We start from the raw sequence: 18,195 nt of genomic DNA, 5'->3' as shown, positions 1-18,195 counted from the left end.
CCCCGATGTCAGAGTCAAAGTCAAAGCCCCCGGCGGGCGATGGCGAATTGTCCCGCGGCCATTAAAGCCACGCCGGGTGATGCAAGGTCGCACACCGGGTTCTTGGTGTTAGAGCCCCCGGCGTGCGCTCGCAGAGTCCCGCGGCCATTCCAAGCCGCGCGGGGCGGTGATGTAAGGCCCCGCTCCAGGAGCTCTTCAACCCCGCAACTCGGGCGGGAGAAGTCGCCGTTGCGGGAGCACTGAAAAGCGGTCTCCCTCCAGGGACCCGCGGGCTCCCGGTGCCGCCGTCCGCCAGACCCGCAGTTGCAGCCTCCGAACCTCCGGAGGTCGGGCCGCAGCAGCGCTCCACCACCATGGACTCTCGTCGCGGAGTGGGCGAGCCCTCACTGGGGCTCGCCGGAGGGGAGTGCTCTGTTTGCTGGCCCGCGGCAGCCTGAAGCCATGGTCTGCGGAGCTCCAGCTGGCGCGGCGACCACAGCCTGGGATCCCTCGTTGGGGACCAGGGAGGAGGGGAGCTCTGACCGCCGGCCCGCGACCAAATTCTACCGCAGGCGTGGCATGGACTTACCATCAGGAGCGGGGTCCCTCGCTGGGGACTCCTGGAGGGATGCTCCGACTGCCGGCCCTGCGGTCTGCGGTGCTTCCGGCTGCATCGCGGTGGGGCTTTAGATCTTCGACAGCCGGCCTGCGGCCTACACTAACCTGAAGCTGCGGTCTCCGGTGGGGAGGCACCGATTCAGGACTTACCTGGACTTTACCTTGTCTACTCATCTGGATGCCCGCAGAGGCGGCTGCGGAGGGTTGAGGTCCTGACCACGGGGGAAAATGGAGGAGGACCGGCCAAACTTTGTGCCTTCCACCGCAGTGATGAATGCTGTGGTGGATGGTTATGTTAAATTTTTATTGTGCTTTTGTGTGTTCTTTTTCATTGTACCGCTGCTGGCAAATTCATTTCACTTGCGCTTTATGTGCAAGTGACGAATAAAACTGATTGATTGATTGATTGATTGATTGATTGGTAAGAGTAGCTGCTTGCCTCCCAGGAGATCATGCCCAGGTGGAAGTGTCATCGTTCCTGGGGAGTTGCTGGACAACTGTGGAATCCTATTATTTATAAGGTGGTCTAAGGAACAGATCAAAGCTTTCAGATTAAGAGACAGGACATTTAAATCTCTGGTACGTCACCCAGCAGAAGCATGTTTACCATGGTTTTGAAACTAGGGTGAATGATGGTTGAGGCTGAAGGCTGTAAAAGCTCCAGGCAAGAGTCAAACACAAATCGCACTTGAATTTTTCCACTTTGACATGCTTTGTCAACAAACAGGAAACCTCAAAAGTAGTTTGGTTACACTTCATTTTTGCAGCCTTTGCTGGCTCCACAGATTGGAGGTTTTGTGCTAAAATCCATCAACACACATTTCCAAAATACAACACAGATATATAAAAATATAGCAAATTGGAGCAGGAGTAGGCCAGTCAGAACATCAGGGGCACCTTCAACATGATCATGGATGATCATTCAATACACTATCCTGATCCTGCCATCTCCAATGTCTACTGATTTCTTTAGCATTAATATATCTAACTCCTTGTCTCTCCATATTTAATCTGGCCTCCACTACTCACGAGGTAGGGATTCCTACAGATTTCCCCCCCTCTGCGTGAGTAAAGTTCTCAAAGTCATTCGCTGCCTCCTAAAGCTCTCTTTCCCATTCTGATGAAGGTGCTCCATCCTGAAACGTTAAAGGGCCTGTCCCATTTTCACGACCTAATTCACGACCTCTGCCGAGTTTGCCCTTGACTCATACTCGCGGTATGGTCGTCACGAGGTCGTAGAAGGTTGTAGGAGGGCGTAGTTAGGACGTAGCGGGCCGTGATGCTAGTCGTAGGTACTCATGGCATCAAGTAGGTCGGGGCGTTTTTTTCTAGCATGATGAAAAATGTCCACGGGAAAAAAGGTAATGAATTAGGTCATTAGGGACAGGCCCTTAACTCTGCTTCTCTCTCCACAGAAGCTGTCTGACCTGCTGAATATTTCCAGCATTCTCCAGCACTAATGAGCTGACAACACGAGTCCAAATATCAGCGTATTTAAATTCAGTTGATTAAATAAATATAAATCTGTATCAAAAGATAGTTTCACCAATGATGAGTTTAAATGTATTGTCTTATTTTGGAGGGAGTTTATTATTGGAGGGAGTTTGCACTTTCTACCCAGTCCATGCCTTATGTAAAGAAGAGTTTATCCTAGGCATTGGACCAACCAGACATGTACTTCAAGGACCATTAATTAGTAAAAGCCAAAGCTTGTTGTACTTTGTATGACTTGATTATACTGATGTTTAGTACGAATTTACTGAATAAGACTAAACAAAGCTTTTCGCTGTATCTTGGTACATGTGACAAGAACAAATCAATACCAAAACTAATAAGGATGGGTGTCCACCGGTCAGCATGGATGTGGTGGGCCGAATGGCCTGTTTCCGTGCTGTAAAATTCAAGGACTTTACCAGGGTAACTGGGAAATTGGCATTTGGTGAATTAATTAATTAAATAAATAAATAATGTGGAAAGTGGGGAGTTGTACATTTACAGCGATAATCATTACTGAATTGTGGCAGAAACATTCATGATCCAACAATTCAAGGCAGTCATGGTGGCGCAGCGGTAGAGTTGTTGCGTTACAGCGACCCGGGATCGATCCCGACTACGGAGTTTGTACGTTCTCCCCGTGACCTGCGTGGGTTCTTCTGAGATCTTCGGTTTCCTCCCACACTCCAAAGGCGTACAGGTTTGTAGGTTAATTGGCTTGGTAAATGTAGAAATTGTCCCTAGTGGGTGTAGGATAGTGTTAATGTGCGGGGATCGCTGGTCGGCACCGACCCGATGGACCGAAGGGCCTGTTTCCGAGATGTATCTCTCAACTAATGTGTTTTAGCGAAAGGAATTTGCCATCTCCACCAAGATGCAGTAGAGAATGCCACAGGCTGTCAATCTGTCAAGCCTGGCTCCAAGGGTCACTGCCAGACCACTTCTCAGTCCCAGACCGAGGTTTAAAGGAGTGCATTTACTTTCATTAATTGGATTAGGGCTTCACTGTTCATCTCAAGTCAAGTCAAGAGAGTTTATTGTCATGTGTCCCAGATAGGACAATGAAATTCTTGCTTGCTGCAGCACAACAGGATATTGTAAGCAAAAATACAGAACGGACCAGTTCAATATACACATAAATAAGTAGATAAAGTGCAATAGGCTGTTACAGTTCAGAGTCTGTTTGTTGGCAAGGTTAATAGCCTGATGGCTGTGGGGAAGAGTCTGTTCCTGAACCTGGATGTAACAGATTTCAGGCTCTTGTACCTTCGGCCCGATGGTAGCGGAGAGATGAGTGTGTGGCCAGGATGTTGTGGGTCCTTGATGACGTTGGCTGCCTTTTTGAGGCAGCGACTGCGATAGATCCCTTCGATGGTGGGGAGGTCAGAACCGATGATGGACTGGGCAGTGGCTACAACTTTCTGCATCCTTTTCCGCTCCTGGAAGCTCAAGTTGCCGAACCAAGCCTTGATGCAACGAGTCAGCATGCATCTCAAATTACCAATGAATTGTTTGGTTTGTAATTTGCATTTGATAAGGTCCCACATAGGAGATTAGTGGGCAAAATTAGGGCACATGGTATTGGGGGTAGAGTGCTGACATGGATAGAGAAGTGGTTGGCAGACAGGAAACAAAGAGTAGGGATTAACGAGTCCCTTTCAGAATGGCAGGCAGTGACTAGTGGGGTACTGCAAGGCTCGGTGCTGGGACCGCAGCTATTTACAATATACATCAATGATTAGGATGAAGGGATTCAAAGTAACATTAGCAAATTTGCAGATGACACAAAGCTGGGTGGCAGTGTGAACTGTGAGGAGGATGCTATGAGAATGCAGGGTGACTTGGACAGGTTGGGGGAGTGGGCAGATGCATGGCAGATTAAGTTTAATGTGGATAAATGTGAGGTTATCCACTTTGGTAGCAAAAACAGAAAGGCAGATTACTATCTAAATGGCGTCAAGTTGGGAAAAGGGGAAGTACAACAGTATCTGGGGGTCCTTGTACATCAGTCTATGAAAGTAAGCATGCAGGTACAGCAGGCAGTGAAGAAAGCGAATGGAATGTTGGCCTTTATAACAAGAGGAATCAAATATAGGAGCAAAGAGGTCCTTCTGCAGTTGTACAGAGCCCTAGTGAGGCCACACCTGGAGTATAGTATGCAGTTTTTGTTCCCTAATTTGAGGAAGGACATTCTTGCTATTGGGGGAGTGCAGCGTAGGTTTACAAGGTTAATTCCCGGGATGGCGGGACTGTCATATGCTGAGAGAATGGAGCAGCTCGGCTTGTACACTCTGGAGTTTAGAAAAATGAGAGGATATCTCGTTGAAACATATAAGATTGTTAAGGGTTTGGTCATGCTAGAGGCAGGAAACATGTTCCCGATGTTGGGGGAGTCCAGAACCAGGGGCCACAGTTTAAGAATAAGGGTTTAAAAGAAGGATTGCTCACTATCCCCACTATTATTTGCTCTTGCAATCGAACCCCTAGCAGAAAGCATTAGAAACCATCCAGGAATATTTGGATACAATACTAGAGACACAAGGAATAAAATCTCCTTATATGCAGATGATATACTAATATATATTACAAAATTAGAAACTAGTATTCCAAACCTATTAAATCTAATAACTCAATTTGGTCAGTTTTCGGGATATAGAATCAATTGGAATAAAAGCGAAATCATGCCAATAACAAAATTCAATTTACATACAATACAACAATCCCCTTTTAAAATAGTTAAAGATAAATTTAAATACTTAGGAATCTGGGTAACTAAGACATATACCTCTTTATTTAAACTAAATTTCCCACCCTTACTGTATAAACTACATAAGAATATTCAATACTGGAAAACACTCCCCATTTCAATGCTTGGGAGAATTAATGCTATAAAAATGATTTTTTTACTGCAACTGCTGTACCTACTTCAATTAATTCCGATATATATCCCAAAAACTTTTTTCAAAAAAGTCGACTCCATTGTTACAAGCTTTGTCTGGGATTATAAGAATCATAGAATAAGTAAAAAACATTTATGTAAATCAAAGATAAATGGAGGTCTGGCTTTGCCAAATTTCTTATTTTATTTTTGGGCAGTCCATATTAAAAACATGAATTTTTGGCTGGAAGAAATGGACCAACAACCAGATTGGCTAATGATGGAAAAGGAAGATTGTCTACCTTTTGAAATTGGACCGATCATATTTGCCCCCACAAAACAGCACAAAAAAACCTATAAAGAAAACCCTATAATACATAGTGGAATACGAATTTGGAAACAAATAAAAAAAGATTTAAAATTGAATAATATACCACTCTGCCTTCCCATTGTAAATAATCCTTTGTTCAAATCATCCTTTATGGACAAAGGTTTCACACAATGGAAAAATCATGGAATCAAAAATATAGGACATCTTTATGGGAAAGGTACTTTTCTTTCATTTCAAGAGTTACAACTGAATTATGGACTGCACTCAAATAATTTTTTCAGATATCTACAAATTAGAGATTATGTTAAATCTAATACACAAGTTTACAGGAATAGGGAATCAGAAATTCTTGATGAATGTCTGAACAAGCATCCTAATACTGAAAAACTAATAGCTTATATTTATAACACCCTACTAAATAACGAGGTACCACCGACCGAACAATATAGATACAAATGGGAAAATGAAATAGGTCATCCTATCACGAAAGATATGTGGGACGAAAGTTTACAACAAATACATCAATGTTCATTAAATGCCAGACATACTTTAATACAATTCAAGGTCTTACATAGACTACACTTCTCTAAAATAAAACTAAATAGAATCTTCCCACAAATCTCTCCTATTTGTGATAAATGTCTACATTTAGAGGCTAATTTAACACATACGTTTGCAAACTGTATAAAACTTAAACATTTCTGGACAGATATTTTTGAAATAACTTCAGAAGTTATTAATACAAAACTGGACCCAGACACAAAATTAATAATACTTGGAATATCAGAACAAAGCTTAACACTCACAACAAACCAAAAAAACTTCCTCAATTACAGTATAATAACCGGAAAAAAATTAATATAAAAATTTTGGAAAGGCCCTACAACCCCCACAATCAAAATGTGGATTACGGAAATGTCGGAGACCCTATACTTAGAAAGAATTAGACTTGTCTTAATGGACAAACAAGATCTTTTCCATAAAATTTGGGCTCCATTCATTAACTATCTGAAGGGATAGATTGGCACAGCACGAGGACCCAGCTGAAACTTGAACTCAGGAACAGATGAAAAACTATACTCTATACTTTATAACCTACGAACCTATCTCCATTGACGTATTACAGGTAACCCATTCCACCTCCCTTGTTTTTCTGTTGTGTTGTTCTTTGTTTGTTTTTTTTTTTTTTTTTTCTTTCTTTTTTATTTGTAACTTTCTACCCTCTCTTTTTCTCGCTTTCTATAAAAAATAAAAATACTAGAAGCAGAAGTAATTGATAATGGAAAATTTTAATAATGTATGACTGATGTATATGAAAAGTTTTTTTTTTTTTACTATAATATGTAACTACATTTTATAATATGTCTACTTCTAATAAATAAATAAATAAAAAAATTTAAAAAAAGAAGGATTTCAGCCCGAAACGTTGCCTGTTCCCTTCGCTCCATAGATACTGCCGCACCCGCTGAGTTTTTCCAGCACTTTTGTCTACCTTAAGAATAAGGAGCAAGCCATTTAGAACGGAGACGAGGAAACACTTTTTCTCACAGAGAGTGGTGAGTCTGTAGAATTCTCTGCCTCAGAGGGCGGTGGAGGCAGGTTCTCTGGATGCTTTCAAGAGAGAGCTAGATAGGGCTCTTAAAAATAGCGGAGTCAGGGGATATTGGGAGAAGACAGGAACGGGGTACTGATTGGGGATGATCAGCCATTGAATGGCGGTGCTGGCTCGAAGGGCCAAATGGCCTACTCCTGCACCTATTGTCTATTGAAAGATCAGTTTAAAGAATAAAATACAAAGTGCTGGAAGACCTCAGTGGGTCAGGCAGCATCTATGGAAGGAATGGACAGAGGACGTTCCAGGTCAGGACTTTTCTTCAGCCAATAATCAGACCAGAGCCTGAAGAAGGGTCCCAACCCAAAACGTCATCTGTTCATACCCTCCACAGATGCTGCCTCACGCATTCAGTTCATCCAACACTTTGTGTTTTGCTCAACATTCCAGCATCTGCAGTTCCTTGCGATTCCATTTAAAAAAAGATTAAAAGTCAACCCCACGTGTAATCCAGGTGTGAAGATGCCAAATTCCTTTTCCTAAAACACATTGATGGATCATGAATGTTTCTACCACAATTCAGTAATGATTATTGTTGGACATGCACCATTCCCCCTCTCCAAATTATTTTTTTATTCAATTATTCCACTAAACGTAAATTTCCCAGTTTTCCTGGTAAAGTCCTGGAATTTTACAGCATGGAAACAGGCCATTCGGCCCACCACATCCATGCTGCTCGGTGGACACTCGTCCCTATTTGTATGGATATTGATTTTTTTTTTCTTGTCACATGTGCCAAAATACAGCAAAAAGCTTTGTTTAGAGGACAATCAAGTCATCCAGAGTACAACAGGTCGAGTAAAGTGAAAAATACCAGTGTAGAATATGCTGTAACACCATTATATACTGTCCAGTCATCTTATAACAGTGGGGAAGAAGGTGTTCCTGAATCTGGTGGCACGTGCTCTCTAGCTTTAGTATTTCCTGCCTGCTGAAAGAGGGTAGAAGAGGGAATGATTAAAGTAAAAATGGTCCTTGACTGTGCTGACTACTTTCCCCAAGGCACAGCATGAAGTGTAGATGGAGTCAATAAACGGGTGCTGGTCTTAGTGATGAACTCAGCTATCTTCACATTTGGACTGGGCTATATTCACATTTCACTGCACTTTTTTGCATTCTTGGGCAGAGCTGTTGCCGTATCAGATTGTGATTTATCCCAATAGGGTGCTCTCCACAGTGCAACTATAGAAGTTGGTAAGAGTTGTTGGAGTCATGCTGAATCTTCTCAGTGTTTTGAGGAAGTAGAGGCATTGATTAGGTATCTTACAATACTTACCTTCAGCGGTGCTGCAATTCTGCCACTGGCCGTGTGAGGGGGGGGGGGGGGGGGGGGGTTAAAACGCGGTTTTCACTACCTGGTCCTGTATTATATTTTGTTGGAGTGCAGGTTTTGGCTGAGGAATCGTTCCGACGGTCGTTTTTTTTTTTTTTTTAATTCGCCCGACAACTTAATCGTTGGAGTGATTTTTAAATCAGCTTCTGAAGCCATCAACGCCGACAACGGGGCCGGATTTTACATAGGGGCAGGTAAAAGAAAATAGTTTATTTTTGTGTATAAAAGTGTTTCTTAAGATGTATTTAATTCACATTTTAAGTAGCGAAACGGTGATTTTTTCCCCCGAACGAACCGGCAGATTTTTGCTGCAGATACGGGTTTAAATTCACCGCAACCACAACATTCCAATTGATAGCGTTCCAGGTAAACCCACCCGCAAACTGATTTAAATGGCCATTAATTTACAGGTATTAAACATTAAATTCCTTCTATTTGGCCTATAAACCCATGACAATAAGATTTAAAAATTATGTTAGATTGTGAATTCTTGTGCGAATGTTATTTGGACACTTAGGTTATTTAAAAATGTTAATATATTCTTGAGAAATTGATAGATGTTTAGATCTAGTAATTGAATTTTGTAATTAGCTACAATTGGGTAACTAACTAATTATATGCTTTAATTTCAAGTTATCTAAGTAAGATTGTTTCATATTTGTTTCAGAATGCTTCAATCTATAATAACTGAAAATTTCTTTCAGTTCTCTTAATTTTTAAGAAAGTTATGGGCTTTTGACTGTTCTGATCAGAGCTTTTGTGTTAAGTCAATGAAAAAGCAATAGGGAACAAGATGCTAATTTCCGAGTATGAAAATGGCCATAACTTTTTTAGTACTGAAGATATGAAAGTGAATTAGGTGTCAAATTAAACTTCTTTTTATGCTTTATCCGATGGAATAAATTGCAGACTTGATTTTTAAAATCTCAAAATGTTGTAACATTGCTACATTGATGTTCTTTCTTGGCTGTGGCACCTATGTGGTTTGTCGAGGACAAGGTGTTAGTGGTGTTCACTCCAAGATCATCTCCTCTTTGGCACCAATGGGTTGTTTACGCCACCTCTCTTCCATAATGTCAATAATTAGTTCTTTCATCTTATCGACATTGAGAGAGAGAGATAGTTATCTTAATGACTCTCTTTCTTCAGTGTACTCCATCTTGTCATTGTTTGTGGCCAACTACAAACATGCAAATGGAGTTAGAGCAGAGTTTGGCTGCACAGCAGTGAGTGTACAGGGAGCTGAGAACACATCATTACGGGGTACTGGTGTTGAGAATTACCAAGGAGGATGTTTTGTCACCTATCCTCCATGCTGTGGTCTAAGGTCGAGTATCCTGTGGCAGAGGGGGATGCTGACTCCTAGGTCCAGGAATTTGGAGATGAGTATGGTTGGGACTGTGGTGTTGAAGACGGAGCGAGAGTCTGACATAAGTGTCCTAATTATTTTGATATTCCATAGATGAGTGTATGGTGGGGAAGATGGCATCTGCCATGGACCTGTTGTGACAGTTATGCCCCTGTCCCACTTAGGAAACCTGAACGGAAACCTCTGGAGACTTTGCACCCCACCCAAGGTTTCCGCGTGGTTCCCAGGAGGTTGCAGGTGGTTGCCGGAGGTTGCAGGTAGTGGAAGCAGGTAGGGAGACTGACAAAAACCTCCGGGAACCTCCGGGAACCGCACGGAAACCTTGGGTGGGGCGCAAAGTCTCCAGAGGTTTCCGTTCAGGTTTCCTAAGTGGGACAGGGGCATAAGCAAACTACAGTGATTCAAAGCTGTCTGGAAGACTGGAGTTAATGTGCGCCATCACCAGCCTCTCAAATCACTTCATGGATATTAGATATTAAGGCACGCTACCTTTCTTTTCCTTAGCACTGGTATGACTGTGATCCTCTTAAACCTGGTAGGAACCACAGAACGCAGTAGGGAAAGGTTGAAGATATCTGTAAATACTCCTGCGGGCTGGTCCGCGCAGGTCTTGAGGAAGCAGGCGAGGACTAAGATCTGGGCCAGTTGATTCCCATGAATTAACTCTCGGGATAACTGATCTGACATCAGCAAACGTGAGCAGTGTGGATACCTATAGCTGACTGAGTGGACAATGTCTTCACATCCACCTTCTGTTCAAAGTGAGTATAGAATGCATTGTGCCCACCGGGAAGGGAGGCACTATTGCTAACGATACTGCCCGTCTTTATTTTATGCCCATTATAGCATCTAAGCCCTGCCAATAAACAAAGGGTGGTTGTGTGGTTACTCCAGCTCTGTAGCTTGGCCTAGAATTCACTCTTTGTCCAGTAACATCCCGGCTACTGATGACAACCCAATCAAAGTCTAGCCCTCTTCATTGTTATACCAGTAACAAAACATAGGAGCCCCACAGTTGCATCGTTGGTGATTGTCATTTATCATGGACCTCCTGCCATCTACTGGTTAAATCAGTTTTGCTTGTAACAATATTACTCCTGCACGTAATGAGGATTATGTGTGGAAAAGAGGTTTGAAATAACAATGGCTCAATATCATTCAGTAAACTGAGAAGGAGCTGAGGAGATGTCAGAGAGGTTCTAAACGAAAGACTTAGGGAAGAGGGACTGAGACCTCTTAGGGTGACCTAATTGGCGAGTTTAGAAGAGTTTGAAAAAATGACATTTTGAAGACCTCCTTCGACTATCTACAACTAGCTACGACTAACTTCGGGAAAATTGGACACCGAATAGTGGAGAGTGAAGATGACCTCCTTCGATCTCCTTCGAATTCCCTTCGACTATGATGAAGACTATCTGCGACTACCATCGACTGCCCTTGATTACCTATGACTAACATGCCGACCTACTACGACCTACTACGACTAAACCTACGAGTAAAAAAGTATCAATTTTTTCCATGGCGACCTTTTTTACTCGCGGGCATTTTTTAACATATTGAAAAAACCGCCGCGACCTAGCTGAGGCCTCGAGTACGCGGAGACCACTCTCCAGCATGAAGGAGAGTTACGAAGACCTCCTACGACCTTGTGTCGACCAGGCTGCGAGTATGAGTCGAGGGAAAACTCACCAGAACTCGCAGATTAGGTCGCCCAAGTGGGACAGGCCCTCAAGTGTATGTGTTGGGGAGAATGCTTACTGATGTGTGTGTGCAAGCTGATGAAACAGGGCTTGAACTTTGTACATCTTGGACCCTTTTTGCATTGGACGTTGATCTCACTCTCCCAAGTCCACTTGCTACGTGGAATACAACACCCATCCGGATCAAAGTGAATCACATGCAGGCATTTCCCCTCTTCAGTGTGGGAGTAGATGCTAGTCAATCAGCCCGAAGGCCAGACCAGCTGGAGTAACTCAGCTGGTCAGACAACATCTCTGGAGAAAAGGAATAGGTGATGTTTCGTATCAAGACCCTTTTTCAGACTGAGAGTTGGGGGAGAGTGAAAAGAGAGATATAGTAGGTATGTTGCAAAGCCTACCTGAAGCGTCTTTGAAAATCTGCCGCTACGGGTGTGCGCGATTTTGGCGCCGTTTAGAGGGGGCGGGTTTAAAACGCGATTTTCTCTAAGCTGTTCAAATCGAGGATGTTCAGCCTAGTTAATTATTAACGAAAAATCGCTGGAAGACCCCGTCGCAAAAGCTATTATTAGGTTTAAAGGCCTCGTATAATAGTTATAATAGTTTAAAAATCAATCTCTAAACCCGCGACTGCCAGCAACCGCAGGGTCTCATAAAGAAAATAGCAGAAGTTAGGTTGTATATTTTTACATTAAAAAGGGCTTCTAAAGATCCCTTTATACAAAATTTAATATTGCGAGTAGCTCATTTTGGGCAAATTATATCGCGCAGTATTTTTCTGGGCATTTGGGGCACAAATCTACCGCAATGTGAACGTTCTAAACCAGCGCGTTCCACAGGGACCCACTGGAAAGCTGATTTAAATGGACATTTATTTACAGCAATTGAACACTGAATTCCTTCCATTTGGCCTATAAATTAATGTAAATGAGATTTAAAAATCATGTTTTATTGTGAATTATTTGTGAATATTATTTGGACATTTAGGCTATTTAAAAATGTTAATAATTTATTAAGAAATGGATAGATGTTTAGATCTAGTATTGAAGTCTGAAATTAGCTACAATTAGGTAACTAACTAATTATATGCTTTAATTTCAGGTCATCCAAGTAAGATTATTTTATATTTGTTTCAGAATGCTTCAATCTATGATAACTGAAAATTTTATTCAGTTCTCTTAATTTTTAAGAAAGTTATGGGCTTTTGACTGTTCACGATCACAACTTTTTTGTTATGTCCATAGAAAATCAATAGGGAACAAGATGCTCATTTCCGAGTATGAAAATGGCCATAACTTTTTAAATACTTGAGATATGAAAGTGAATTAGGTGTCAAATTAAACTTATTTTTATGCTTTATCTGATGGGATAAATTACAGACTTAATTTTTAAAATCTCAAAATTTTGTAACATTGCTAGATATAGATGGTAACTGTTCTACTCACCCCCAAGGGATAGGCTAATGTAAGGCTTTTGTGGTATGGTCTGTGTGGTACTAATTTTAAAAAGGTCCAGCTGCAGTTCTGAAATCATGACCTTTAAGATGATTAAATTAATTTCACAATTTTGTTTCAAAGTTATGAAACTGATAGATATTTATGTGATAAAGTTTAGACCAGAAATCAAAGTGAGGACATGGCAAAATGAGAAATGCTGTGTACTCAAACAAGTCTTTAATATGAAAGAAAACCAACAGAAAATATCAACAGCAACAAAAATAGAAGCAAAGTATTTGATTTATTTTTATTTCATTACAAGTTAATTGCTACATTAATTGCCGCAGTTTAGTTTAGTTTAGAGATACAGCATGTAAACAGGCCCTTCAGCCCACCGAGTCTGCACTGACCAGCAATCCTCGCACATTAACACTATCCTACACACACTAGGGACAGTTTTTATATTTACACCATGGTCTCGGAGAAAACCCACTCAGTCACGGGGAGAACGTACAACTCCATACAGACAGCACCCGTAGTCGGGATTGAACCCGGGTCTCCGGCACTGAAAGGCAGCAACTCTATTGTTGCACCACCGTGTCACACACGTTCTTTTTATTTTTGAAACTGGTGTTACTGGCAACTAGAGGATATTGTCCACTTTATGTAAATACTTGGATAAAATCGGTGAAAGGTGTTAGATAATCACTGTTGTAACTTTCATTGTCAATTGCCTGTGGAGCAGAGAGGCCAGCAAGGACTGTTAGAGCAGACAGCTACAGTATGTGATGATGTTCTGTGCAGATGCGATTAAAAATAATGTACATAGTCTTCAAGCAAGCGTCATTGTGAGTGGGGAACTAATGAAAGTCATTGTGCCATCTTTGCTTGTTTAGGCTGCAAGCATATATCAATGACCCTCTGAAAATTAAAATCAGGAGCAGAGAAATCGTTGTTCCTTAATGTTGGCATCCACTTTCCTTTGGACACTTGAAGTGATGCACATTGTGGAATCTCCTCAGCTGGGAGTGTTTCACTTCATAAGACTCCTTTAAAAAAAATGACACACAATGCACTGAGTTAACAACAAAAAAACAATGGTGTGGACTTCATCTCAAGATAATTCGTTACTCCTATATTCTGTCTGTCAGTTTCTTAGTTTAATTTAGTTTAGTTTTGAGATATAGCGTGAACACAGGCCTTTCGGCCCATCTAGTCCATGCTGACCTGTGATCCCCACATATATTAACAATATCCGACACACACTAGGGACAATTTTACATTTATACCAAGCGAATTAACCTACTGTACGTCTTTGGAATGTGGGAGGAAAGATAAGATCTTGGGGAAAACCCACGTGTTGAAGGAGAGAACATACAAACTTCGTACCGACAGAACCCGTAGTCGGGATTGAACCCGGGTCTCAGGCTAAGGCAGCAACTCTATCGCTGCGCCACCGTGTTGCCCTATTTTAAAAGGGAACAGTTTGGATTAACCCCAATCCTTAGGTGACCCTGCCTACCCTTACTGTAAAACCCATGCCAAGGAGGGCTCGGCCTAAGCAAGAATCACACCCCTAGGCCAACGAGACAATTCTTCTTTAAAATTGCTTGTAACCTCTTACAGTTTTCAGTTCAAAATGGTCTTGGTGTTTCTTGATTTGGTTTTTGATTCCAGAATCTGCATTTGCAAGTTTATAATTTCAACAGGGTCTGCACGGATATAGGACCCCCCTTTCAGGGAGAATAGTGGGATGAACATGTTTCATCTTCTGTTTGATTTTACCATTCAGAAGAAATTACAAGTGTGCTGAACACAACCTGATGATTACAAACACCTTATTTCGCCCAAAAAAGTCTCCTGGCAGCATCCACGTTCCAAACACTCAGCTGGCCATGAGAGACCTCATCATTGTACGATCCCATGGCCAACAAGATGTACTAAAAACAAGAGCTGTTACTGGTGCCGACGATCGTCTCATCTTGTCCACCATGAGAATGAAGATTCGACCCAAAAGGAAACATCAAAACCAGAACACCTTCACAAAATTCAATGTTGACGTCCTTCAAAACATCAACCATGTACAGAAGTTTCAACAAAAACTTCAAGAACAACTGCCTCAACAAATCCCACCATCTGTCAAAGAACATTGGAATCTATTGAAGAACGCTAGCATCGCCTCCTGCAAGGAAACAATTGGGTTCAAGTAAAAAAACCATCAGGATTGGTTTGACAATAATGACAAACAACTCCAATCATTCATCGATGAAAAGAGATGACCAACAGTCAGCTACCAAAAGGAAGTGCTATCAGGAATGCAAGGCTGCAGTCCAGAAGAGCACCCGAAACCTGCAAAACCAATGGTGGAGGGAGAAAGCTCAGGAAATCCAACAACTAGCAGACACCAACAAAACTCGAGGCTTTTTTAACGCCACCAAAGCCATTTCTGGTCCATCCACTCACGGTCAAGCCCCTCTCAAAAGCAAAGATGGGTCAACCATCCTGAAGAGCAATGCTGACATCAATTCTAGATGGAGGGAGCATTTTGAAGATCTTCTAAATCCAACCGCCTCATTTGACAGGAATGTGATCAACAACATTCCAAAGCAGCCAGTCGACAACTCCCTAAGCAGATTATCATCACTTGAAGAAGTCAAGGAAACCATTAAAACCTTGAAAAACAACAGCAGCTGGACTCGATGGAATACCAGCCGAGGTGTACAAAATTGGAGGTAACCTGCTTCATTACCATCTGCATCAATTTCTCATCAAGATCTGGATAAATGAAGATGTACCAAGAGACTTTAGAGACTCAGCAATCGTTACCATCTACAAAAGGAAAGGCGATCGATCTGACTGCAGAAACTATCGTGGAATTTCCCTGTTAGCAACCGCAGGCAAAGTCCTCGCCCGCATCATGAACAACCGACTCAAGCCTTTAGCCGAGAAGATCCTTCCAGAGACACAAGCCGGGTTTAGACCATCACGTGGAACAGCCGACATGTTCTTCACAATGCGTCAACTACAAGAAAAATGTTGTGAACAACTTCAACCTTTGTACATGGCATTCATCGACCTCACTAAGGCCTTTGACTCGGTATCAAGGGAACTCTTATGGGACATCCTATCCACCTTTGGAAGTCCTGAAAAATATCTTCGAATCCTGAGACTCCTCCATGATGACATGCTTGCCAGTCATGGCCAGCAACAGCAACTGTGAGCCGTTTCAAGTCAGATCAGGAGTGAAACAGGGATACGCGATTGCCTCAACACTGTTCACCATCTTCATTGTGACAACCGTCCACATCATCCAGCTCGATCTACCCCCAGGAATCGAAATCGTCTACAGAACAGATGGCAGACTTTTCAATCTTGCCCGTCTCGTCCAAAACTAAGACATCGATGAGCTCCCTCATCGAGTTCCAATACGCAGACGACAAGTGTGTTGCAGCTCTCTCAGAAAATCAACTGCAACAGATCTTGACTGCCTTCAACAGTGCATACACGAAACTTGGAGTTACCATCAACTCCAAGAAGACTCAGGTTAACTTCCAATCGCGACAAACTGAGACAAATCGGAAAGAACCATCAATTTAACTTGGTGAAACAACCCTAGAAAATGTGGATCAATTTCCGTACCTTGGAGGTCACCTCTCCTCCAATGTCGACCTTGATGACGAGATCCAACATGGTCTTAAGTGTGCTGGAACATCTTTTGGGCGTCTTCGAACTACTGTCTTTCAAAATTGTGACAACCGAACAGTCACCAAAACGTTAGTGTACAAGGCAGTGGTAATTCCAACGCTCCTGTATGCATCAGAAACCTGGACACCATACCGACGCCATCTGAAAACACTTGAAAAGTTCCATCAAAGATGTCTTCGAACCATCTTAAATATCAGTTGGGAAGACAGAAGAGCCAACGTCAGTGTGCTGAATGAAGCGTAAACATCTAGCATCAAAGCCTTCGTCATCAAGAACCAACTAAGATGGGTCGGTCATGTTGTTCGGATGGAAGACGAGTGTTTACCAAAGCAAACCTTCTACTCCCAGCTTAAAGAAGGCAAACGGAAAAGAGGCGGACAAAAGTAGATATTCAAAGATGCCTTAAAAGCCAGCATGAAGAAATGTGCAATCGACCATTTTAATGCCATGGACAGGAAACACTGGTGTACCATCATCCAAGAAGGAACAGCGACCTTCGAAGCCAAGAGATGCGCAGAATTAGAAGAAAAGAGAAGGAAACGGAAAGAGAGGCAGCAACAACCAAAGCTCGACCTGCCATCTGGAATTACCTGTCCTGGACGTTCATGGCCAGGATTGGACTCATAAGCCACGTGAAAGTCCGTAAAAACAACAGAATGTAAAAACAACAGAACGTAGACCATCATTCTCGACCTCGAGGGATAGACTCTTCTGGAATTAAAGAATGATGAATATGAATTTATAGTGATTCATGTGGATAGAGAATGAAAATAGATACAAATATTCACTGTGAATATCCTTGACCGGGTAAGTAGAAAGGACTGCCCCAATGAGTCATAGTCATTGAATCATAAAGACATATTCATGGTGCTGTACAGCATGGAAACAGGCCCTTCAATCCACCTTGTCTGTGACGACCAATTTGGCATGTTTGGCCCATTTGCCTGCCTTTGGCCCATATCCCTCTAAACCCTTCCTCTCCATTTGTCTGGCTTTTAAAAGTAGTGAGTGCATCATCTTCAATGGCTTCCACTAGCAGCTCATTCCAAATACTGACTACCCTCTGTGAAAATGTTGCCCACGAGGCCCTTCTTAAATCAGTGCCCTCTCATCTTAAACCTAGTCCCTCTCATTTTTAAATCCTCTAGCCTGGAGAAAGAAAGTGAGTGTTCACCTTATCCATGCCCCTCATGTTCTTGAACACCTCAAATATCTTGTCCCTCAGCCTCCTATACTCCAAAGAAAAAAGTCCTACGCTATACAACCTCTCCCTATCACTCAAGCCCGCAAGCCTAGGTAACATCTTGGAATCTCTCAGAACAATATTGCAAGCATGTGTTCACCAACGACTTGTACAGCTGCATCATGACGCCCAACTTTTGTATTCAATACACCTTCCCAATGAAGATAAGTGTGTCATGCCCCATCTTCACCACACTGTCCACCTGACTCGTCACTTTTAGAGGATTATGCGTCTTTACTCCGGCATCTCTCTGTCTGCAACAATCTCCAGGGCTGCACCATTTACTACGGAAGTCCTGCCCTAGTATGACATACCAAAGTGCAACATTTCACACTTATTAGAGTTCAATTCGATTTGCCATTCCCAAATTCCACCTTCCCAAATGATCTAGATCTTACTATAAACTTCTTCATTTCCTACTGTATCACTTATTTTGGTGACGTCTGCAAATCTACTGACAATGTTAGCCGCATTGTCATCCAAGTCATTAATGTACACGA

General features: G+C 42.3%; 1 protein-coding gene across 5 annotated transcripts in view; it reads right to left on the bottom strand.

Moving 5' to 3' along the window:
- The window catches only part of LOC116978891, a 153,259-nt gene that overhangs the window by 40,936 nt on the left and 94,128 nt on the right, over nucleotides 1-18,195 (bottom strand). For 3 of the 5 annotated variants that reach the window (XM_033030150.1, XM_033030154.1, XM_033030153.1), the window contains one exon: nucleotides 13,639-13,796. The exons of 1 other annotated variant lie outside the window; for it this stretch is intronic. In XM_033030150.1, the coding sequence (XP_032886041.1) occupies nucleotides 13,707-13,796 (90 nt within the window). In that variant the 3' untranslated portion in view covers nucleotides 13,639-13,706. Of the gene's footprint in view, nucleotides 1-13,638; nucleotides 13,797-18,195 lie in introns of those variants that run through there. One more of the 5 variants, XM_033030152.1, reaches the window with a different exon arrangement.

The sequence above is a fragment of the Amblyraja radiata genome, chromosome 12 (genome assembly GCF_010909765.2).
Source record: "Amblyraja radiata isolate CabotCenter1 chromosome 12, sAmbRad1.1.pri, whole genome shotgun sequence".
In the NCBI taxonomy this organism is placed as follows: Eukaryota; Metazoa; Chordata; class Chondrichthyes; order Rajiformes; family Rajidae; genus Amblyraja; species Amblyraja radiata.
The sequence above is the reverse complement of the archived record's forward strand: the minus strand, read 5'-3'. Positions and strand labels throughout refer to the sequence as shown.